This window comes from Hordeum vulgare, chromosome 1H, assembly GCF_904849725.1.
Source record: "Hordeum vulgare subsp. vulgare chromosome 1H, MorexV3_pseudomolecules_assembly, whole genome shotgun sequence".
Taxonomy (NCBI): Eukaryota; Viridiplantae; Streptophyta; class Magnoliopsida; order Poales; family Poaceae; genus Hordeum; species Hordeum vulgare.
This window is the reverse complement of record NC_058518.1, coordinates 120,794,135-120,803,215: the sequence shown is the minus strand read 5'-3', so window position 1 is coordinate 120,803,215 and position 9,081 is coordinate 120,794,135. Positions and strand designations below refer to the sequence as shown.

The 9,081-nt window shown below is 47.4% G+C and overlaps 1 protein-coding gene across 1 annotated transcript; it reads right to left on the bottom strand.

The window, feature by feature from the left end:
• Nucleotides 1-429: 429 nt before the first annotated feature.
• LOC123426806 (auxin-responsive protein IAA15-like) lies at nt 430-3,248 on the bottom strand. Its single transcript, XM_045110705.1, has 5 exons — nt 2,696-3,248; nt 2,390-2,607; nt 2,185-2,299; nt 914-975; nt 430-810 (listed from the first exon to the last, which is right to left on the bottom strand). Exons 1-5 carry the CDS (start codon nt 2,875-2,877, stop codon nt 791-793), a joined length of 597 nt encoding a protein of 198 aa, XP_044966640.1. The 5' UTR covers nt 2,878-3,248; the 3' UTR covers nt 430-790.
• Between the last annotated feature and the right edge of the window lie 5,833 nt (nt 3,249-9,081).

Below are 9,081 nucleotides of genomic sequence, written 5' to 3'. Positions count from 1 at the left end.
GAAGAATTCGACACTTATCTTGTAGCTCATCTATTTCCATTGCCGGATGCAACAGTGGGGCGTCCGATCTGCATCCAGAGGCTGTCATCGCTCTGTACCACTTCGAAACGGCAAGCTCTTCCTAGCCGCAAATCGGCCATCCATCGGCTGCCTGAAGATTGGAGGTTGCTATTAGCTTTCCCGACAAAGCCACACCAGCTTCATCGCTTTTCTTACTTTGCTTGGCTATTTAGGCCTCATTCGGGATCGGTGCAATCCAGTGAATCATCCCTCTGAAGTTGCCTAATCGATGTTGTATGCCCTACATTTCTGATGAATTCCGATAGTTGGTTAGCTCGGGCCTGTCAATAACCTACGCAGAAACAAGTTGCACGCAGCAGAAGCAAGTATACTGTTACATAATATAGCAAAATCATAGCACAAAACTTGTAGGAAAATTGACTCGATATATGACTCCTGTACCAGGTGACTCATTTGCATAAAGTTACACAAAAGCATTCTCCAGTAGCAAGCAGCTCAGGAGAACAGGGACTGCGGTCTTATTTATCAAGAACGAACTGTAGGTGTATTTCTGAAGCATCACAACCTCTCCATCTTACATGTAGATACTACTGACTGACTGGTAATGGAATTACAAGCTACGACACTTTCCGAACTCAATAGCATGCTGGGGCAAAAAGTAGAGATGGCTGTACACATTTCTCTCTCAGAAACTTGCGAAAGAACCTCACTGAGCAAAAGACATTTCTTCCTCTGAAGCGGTCTGTAGAAAAGGAGCAAGGATTGTGCCTCACCGACCAGCTCTTGGTGCTGCAGGTAGAAGGGAGCAGTTAGATTTATCAAGTGATATTGAGTTAGAACTACAACAAAACAATAACTTCCGCTAGTCTGAAAAACAAGGTTCAGTGTGTACCTAGATTGACAACCTCAGAGCTTTTCATGAGACGGATGCGCTGGCAGGTCTCCACAAACATTCTGCAGGTCAATAATAGGAGATCAGTGCCATATTAGAGCCAACCTTTTACAAAATCATGAGAATTGTAATAAAGCCTGAAATCTACTCCCTCCGTTCCTAAATATAAGACCTTTTAGATATTGCACTATGAACTACATACGGATGTATATAGACATATTTTAGAATATAGATTCACTCATTTTGCTCCGTATATAGTCTTCTAGTGTAATCTCTAAAAGGTCTTATATTTTAAAACGGAGGGAGTATTAACAAGAACAAGCAACAAAATTCTTTTATATTTAGCACGTGGTTATCTTATAGTGGAAAGATGCACCAAAGTTCAAGTTGTCAATTTCTTATCAATTAGAAAGTTTGTTGAACCCTCCAAATATAATGAGATATAGTGAGGTACGGACCAATAGATACAAAAGTCTGGATGAAGAATGAGGCCAAAACTAGAGCTGGTAGGCACAATTCTCAATTATTGTCCAATTTCACGAAGCCATTCAAATTACACATGAAACAACAGAGGATGAAGAAGATCCGTTTTTACAATCAGCACTTCCGTCTTCTCTGAGTTCGAAAGTAAGGACAATGGCTGTTGTCAGAAACATATACCGGTGTTCGTTCACTAGTTTCAACCCTATTCATGTCCGAAAAGCGAAGCAGATGAATTCAGGGATGTGAAATTAATTTATGAGCATAATTCGCCGCCAATAACTTTATAGCATTTCTTTAAGTTTTTCTGAGATTTACTGCTTAACTAGCAAGATCGACGGCTCATACAAATAGAGGCAAACTAAGAACATTTGGCATGGGTCCCAAGTTGAACAGACAATAGGCAATTGATAACCCAACAGGAACATCACATAGTAGTGAAAACCAGGAGCAATTTCGTGATCCCTTGGTACAGTGTAATAAATTTTCTATGTTGTGCCACAGGATCCGAGTTCCTTTACATATTACTACCAGATCAACAACTCAGTAAACCAAAATAATCGTTTCTCAGGCAAAGATAAACTGAAACTAAGAGCGTAAGATCACCAAACCATCCAGATTTCTGAACCTGAGATGCTATAGCACCTGATCAGTTAGCGATCCAAACCACGACCCTAATTAAGCAGTGTATATATGAACTTAAACAACAGGACATAGCTGACGAGCAACAGGAGCTGCAGCTGCATGCGGATTTTAACTGTAAAATAGCAGAAAAGGCCCAGGAAATTCACCTCCAGGGGACGTCTCCGACGAGCATCCAGTCGCCGTCCTTGTCCTCGTACGTTGGCACATATTCCGTGCCGCTCAGCGCGTCCACGAGCTTCATCTCCTCGTTACCAAGCTTGCCTGCATCCACAGTCAAATCGTCAGAACCCATGAGAGAGCAACACGTAGCTAACAACACACAGGCAAGGCATGCCGCGGCGGTGTACTCACGGACGGTTAGGTGGGAGATGAACTTGTCCTGGAGCGTGGCGAGGAGCTGGTCGTAGGAGGCAGGGCTTGTGTAGCCCGCGTAAGCCTTGAGGTCGACCTTGCGCAGGTAGGGCGCGCCGTCGACGGCCACCTTGACGAACTTGGTCTTGGACGAGGCCGCGGACGCGAGGGCGTTCTTCCGGAAGGACCGAACCGGTGGCCAGCCCACCACCTGCGCCCTGCACAGCGAGACCATGTCAGCTCAAAAAGCTTGGGCGCCAAATTTGAGACGGAAGGAGCGAGAGAAGGCAAGGCAGGCGCGCGTACTTGGGGGAAGGGGGAGAGTCGGAGGCGGCGGCGGTCGGGGAGGGGCAGTCGGGGTCGGAGGTGGAGGCGCGCTTGCGGTCGGGGTCGGAGCCGGGGAGGCGAAGGGTGAGGGCGGTGTCCTCGAAGTCGAGGCCCGAGGCGGCGGAGGACTCCGTGGAGCTCCGCTCCGTCTCCACCGACATGGCCGGCAGCTGCAGCCGCGCAGGAGGAGGAAGAGTTGGTGGTGCGGTGGGCTCGGTTTGTCGTGTGGCTCTCCGGTGGGTCGGTCACAGGCGGCGGCTCTGCGGGGTGGGGCGGGGAGGAGAGGAGGTTATAGGTGGGTGCGGTCACCGGTCTACCGGTCGTCGACGGGGGGGTTTAATTACGTGTCGGCCACTGGCGCGCTGACACCCGGAGCTACGCTCGTGAGCTTGGGTTTTACCCGCAATTTCTCGTCGCCATGCCGCTTCCCGCTGATATTTGCGCACAGGTCCAACACAGATCAGCTTTGCTCCATCCCGCCGGGTCGCGGAGGGCCCTAACGTAAATTCGCACCTCCTCCTTGGATTTTTCCCAACGCAATCCCCATTCCAAAGGGGATAGTATTTATTTATACTGCATTAAATCGGGTCATCATCGTCCTTGTCCATCCAGCGGTGGGGTGGTGCAGCATTAACGTTCGTGCCGCCCGTTTTTCCATGCGTGGGCCCGGGCTGCCGGTTGGCCACCCTGCAGGTCCACTCGGGCCCGCTGCGCCGCCCGATCCCGATCCGACGGCCGTAGCCGGCCCGGCAAAGGCGTGTACCAGCGGCGAAAGCGTACGGGAGGGGGGGACAAGGCGATAAAGCCGGGAGCACGTGGGTGTCGCCGGGCTGTCGGCGACGTGTCCCCCACCCGCCCGGTTTTACCTAATTAAATTCCAGCATCTCGCCTTTGCTTTCGCTTTCCATTCGGGCCTGCCGGAATCGAATCGGCTTCCTCTGCCCTCGCCCGCACGCTTTGCGCGAGAGCGACGCCGGCCCTCCACCCTCCGCCTCCAGCTGCTCTTGCTGCCTGCTGCTGCTAGTACCAACCTCGACTCATCTCTTGCTTTTCTCTTTTACCTATGGGACCCAGTGCTTTGGACTTGTCTGTAGTACTTTTCTTTTTTTGCGGAACAATACTCGTCAGTGGTGAGATTTATCTAATTCTGTCAATTTAGCGGTACTAGCGATAGTGAAGCTAATGGAGTACTTGACAACAATCTACTATCTCTTTTCTTTTCACGCGCAAAAAAAAAAAATCTACTCTCTCTTTTTGTCAGACAAAAAAACGCTATCTACCCCGTACTAAACTAGCCGCTGTACGGAGAATCGAAGTTTGGAATGAAGTGACACGCATGTGATACCATCAAGATCAAGCCATATTATAGGCAATAAGGTGCATGCACGTAAAAGCCACAGGGAATGCCGTTTAGGCGCTCAAATGCAGCACCCCGACATATTTGCACGCATCACATGCCGCACGACGGTGATCGGAGTACAAGGCCGAGAGCGGCTATCGTATCGAAGCGCCTCCATCCTGTGCACCGGAAAAGAAAAAGCAACGTCTTTTTTTCCCTTTCCCTTCCTGTGTCTCTGGGGACGAGTAGCGCTGGTCACCTTGTCCGCTAGACGCCGCATGGCCGGCCGGTGCAGGGCGAGTGGTGTTCGTCCAGCCAGGTTCAGGTTCCTGGCATTGCTTGTCTGCTTCCTCTCAAAGCCAACACAGCAATGCAACAGCAAGACCACTCGAGTGGCCTCCTCCTGACACAAAGCGCAAGCTGCACCTTCGGCTAGCTATACCACTTTCGCTTTATGTATGTGGTGCTAGTACGAAACAAGAATGCTGGGGGCGGAAGGAAACCCACGAGATCACTCTATTTTGGCTCCACAATAATCACTTTTAGCAGAAATCAATCGAGTGTTTAATTGAGCATTAGCAATTCCTTATTTAATAATCAATCAAACAGCAGCCATCTACAACGCATTAGCATGATCACTTTTACTCCGTTCGATTCAACGGCCGCAGCTAGCTGGACAAGGCCTGACGGGTCTCCGGGCTAGGTAGGCTTTCCGTTGTGCACGGAAGCGGCCTACACCACCAACTTGTTGCCTACAGTTGTGTACGTACGACTTGCACTGCCGCGCATCCGCATCGTCTGCGTCGGGCGGATCGGCTGCAGCAGAGCATGATGCCAAGATTTCCCGCGTGATGGGGAAGGAAGGAAAGGAGACAAGTGCATGCAAGACCGTCCACAGCTGGGGGATCCCTGTCCTGTCTGGTTCAACCACGGCAAGAACCCAAAACCCAACACACAAAGTGTGCACACATGACGAATTCACTGTTTTGATTTATTTTTTATGAGGTTAGGAGGGATCTCAGGCCCTAACATGATTGTTTTGAGGCCCGCTTCGGTACATCCCTCACAAAACGTAGAATGATAGGAAGGTCATTTCCTTTAAACGTATTCGCTACAGTATATACGTATGCCGTCACGTCGGCCCGCCCCACCCTGCCTCGCCACGTCGGCCCGCCCCACCCTGCCTCGCCACGTCGGCACCGCTGACGTGGAAAACCATCGCCTCGTCACGTCGCACCCCACGCCCTGACCCAGTTGACTCGTCGTGCATGCTAGGCCAGCCCGTCGCTTGACCTAATTCACGTCTCCCACGGTTAACCTCGTCGCCGCCGACGCCCGTGACGATCAGCCCTCGCCGCACCACCTCCACATCGCCGACGACGACACCGCCCCGTTTCCGACCACTGCATCGTCGCGGATCACCCCGTCGTCGGCCCGTCCACGCGTTCACCGCTACCGCACGTCTACCCATCGCCGCCTACGATGTCGCCCCGTTCCCGGCAACCACTCTGCCGCCCCCGTTCCCGGCTACCACTCTGGCGCCCCCGTTCCCGATCACCATGACGCCGACCCGTCCACATTCACCGTTGCCGAACGTCTACCAATCGCCGCCGACGATGCCCCCCCGTTCCCGACCACCACTCCGCCACCTCGTTCCCGATCACCACACCGCCGCCCCGTCAAGGATCATCCCCTGCCGCCGGAGTCATCGTAGGTTTGCGACCTAAGCTGTTGAAATAAAACCGAGTCTTATACAAAAATTTAATTGTAATTTTTTTATATCTTTATTGTTGTATAGTGTTTGAGGTGTTTGAATGGAGGAGGACACTGGTTATTCGAAGGATGAGTATGATATAGATACCGTCGATGCAACTGATAATAGTTCTATTAATGATGATGATTATAATAGCGCCAATGAATCATGGTCTTCTGAGGATTTTCAAAATAATGAAGATGATACATACAGTGAAAACATAAGTGACATATATTTAGATCTTTAAGTTTGTAAAATACAATGTTTATTTCATGTGTGTGTTTATTGTACAGAAAGATGTGGATGTTGAGAATGCGAAAAATAATAAGGATGACTCTTTCTACGATAGCGTAAATCAGGTATGTTCAATCATTTTTGTACGGTAGCCAGTAGTGTGAACTAGATTATGATAGAGCATAACTCTCATGGTTTTTTATGTATTTCTTCAGGAGAACATAAATGATTGTATCGATGATGACGGTGAAGTAGAGATTGACATTGCGAAGACTGAGAAGCTGAAAAAGATGCTGGATACGCATTGTAAGGTTATGAAAATGACATTTAAATCCCAAGGGGATGCGTACATGTTCTACAACAATCACGTGAAAGAGCGTGGGTTCGGCATTAGGAAAGAGAAGGTGAAATGAGGAAAAGGTCCAGCAGGAGTTATAAGGTTCAGGCGGTTTGTTTGCTTCAGAGCAGGAAGACGGCGGAGAAAATTCATAACCATGGATGGCCGCACCCGCAGGTTAAGGGGGGAGACTCGTTGCGATTGTGGTGCGCACTTGGTGGTGAAACTGGATAAAGCCCGTGGAGTTTGGTTCATCGCGACATTTTTGGATGAGCACAACCATGACCTCGCTCGACCCGATGAGGTGCCATTTTTGTGGTCACATAGACGGATAGATGATTTCCAGAAGGCGGAGATTTTAGCGCTATCAGGGAAGGGGATCCGAAAGCACATCATAGTTGATAACTTTATCAGCAGATACGGTTCGTATGATAAATGCGGACTTGTGAGGGGTGATGTGTACAACCTATGTTGTAGAGAGAAAAGGAAGCTCCTTGCTAAAGGTGATGCTGACACGGCGATTGGTATAATGAGGAGTAGAAAGGAGAAAGATCCGGACTTCTTTTTTGAGTACGTGTTGGATAAAGAGGGGAGATTGAAGAGCATGTTATGGTGTGACGCACAGTCTAGGCAAGACTATCAGGATTATGGAGACGTGGTTGTGTTTGATATCACGTATAAGATGAACAGATACGGTATGCCGTTCATCCCAATCGTCGGTGTTAACAATCATCATTGCACCACCGTGTTTTCTTGCGCCATTGTCTCCGACGAGACCGAAGGAACCTATGTGTGGCTGCTCGAGACCTTTCTGAAAGCAAATTGTGAGGTAAAACCAAAATCAGTAATCACAGATGGAGACGCTTCAATGATTCGAGCTATTCGTGTTGTTCTTCCGGATATTTTCCATCGTCTTTGTTCATGGCATGCGGAGAAAAATATGCAGAGGCACCTTTATCACAAATCATTTATGGAGTTCAAATCACTGATTTATTATGCTACCTCGCCAACCAACTTTGAGAAGAGATGAAACGCTTTCATTGTTAGGTGGCAGACAACTAAAACTGAACAGTGGCTTAACAGGATGTACAGAAGGAAGACACTATGGGAATCGTCATATCTTTCGGATGGATTCTTTCTTGGTATGCGTAGCAATCAGAGAAGCGGAAGTCTGAACTCCTCCCTTCATCTTCATTTGGACTATGGTATGACTATTGTTGATCTGGTAGTACATTATGAGAACTGTATAGATCGCCTACGTGAAAACGAGGCGGAAGATGATTGCACTGCTGATCAGTCACTTCCACCATCAATTACTGCATATAAGGCTATTGAGGATCATGCTGCCCTTGTTCTCACTCCAGCTAATTTTTATATTTTGCAAAAATATCTTTTGAAGCTCGCAGAATTGGATATATTTGAGACGCTTGTGGGAGTTCAGCGGTCTACTTATATTGTCACATGGCAGAATAATCACAAGTTCAGGTATGATGTTATATATGAACCAAGTAACTCAGATGAAAGGATATCATGTAGTTGTGGAAGGATGGTTCGAAAAGGGCTTCCTTGCAAACATATTTTCTTTGTGCTGGTGAATGTTCTTAAATTGTCTGAAATACCAAATTGTCGTGTGCTGCGTCAGTTGACGAAACATGCGAGACATAGATTGCCTGTGCAGCGCAAGAGTGATCTGTTTGGCTGGGGTTGGTCAGGGGAAGAACAACGTTCTCAGTATAGCAGGCTAAGCATAAAAGGCGCACAAGCTTTTCATGTTGCATAAAATGATACCTTCTTGTTCGATGATTTGATGAAGTGTCTGGATAATATAATATTACAAAGAAAGATCCCACTTGAAGAAATGATAGGCCAGAGAAGGTATAAGAGGATGATTGCAAATGCACCTGAAGAAAGTGGAGGTACTATTGGTGATCATGCGAATATAAGGTCCAAGGGTGCACCTAAAAAACCAAGAAAGGGGGTCCATAAGTTACGAAAAATGGTAGACCAAAATCTTTTAACGAAAAATATTGTGGTCCTTTGTGCAGCCTATGTCACAATCCACGTCATGACAAGGCAACATGCAATAAGAGGTACGTTTTACACAAATTAAGTTTTCAAATAATGTATTTTATTGACTTTATTTTCTAACAAATATTCTATATTTATTATGTAGGTACGAACGGTAGACATGATGCTTCATTTGTTAAAAGAAGGCAATATGAGACATTTGTTATTTCAATAAAATTACGTTGTACTTCAAATATTTTATTTGTTATCCTTCAAATATTTCTCCCGCACCCTTCACTTTGTGAAGCAACTGGATCTTGAGAGACTCAGAATGATGTGTAATTTTTTGTAGTGTCTACCTACATCGTGCAAACCAAGCATGCAAAATTTCAATGGGTTCGCATTGATTATCCATTTTCTGCATTTTTTCCGTCTAAAATGCCCGAAAAACGCGCGAACGTGACAAATCTTGCCAATTTTGTCGAAACTCGTTCAAACTTGGCATGCACACCTAAAATCTCAACACCAAGGGCCTACCAAAATTTGAGACCGTTCGGAGTTGGTCAAAAAAATCGACTTCTCTAAAACGGGTCTCCCAGACTAGCCTTGTAGGCTCCATCTCGGAGCACCTTCATTTTTCGACAGTCAAGATAGCACCCCATGTTTTTTTACAAAGTCACATGATGAAAATAGCA

Bases quoted from the DNA above. Each gene is read 5' to 3' on its own strand.
- LOC123426806 (XM_045110705.1), bottom strand. From the start codon at position 2,877: ATGTCGGTGGAGACGGAGCGGAGCTCCACGGAGTCCTCCGCCGCCTCG. The intron at 2,608-2,695 runs GTACGCGCGCCT...CTCGCTGTGCAG, and splicing joins GACTCTCCCCCTTCCCCCAA to GGCGCAGGTGGTGGGCTGGC. The intron at 811-913 runs GTACACACTGAA...TTCTACCTGCAG, and splicing joins CTCTGAGGTTGTCAATCTAG to CACCAAGAGCTGGTCGGTGA.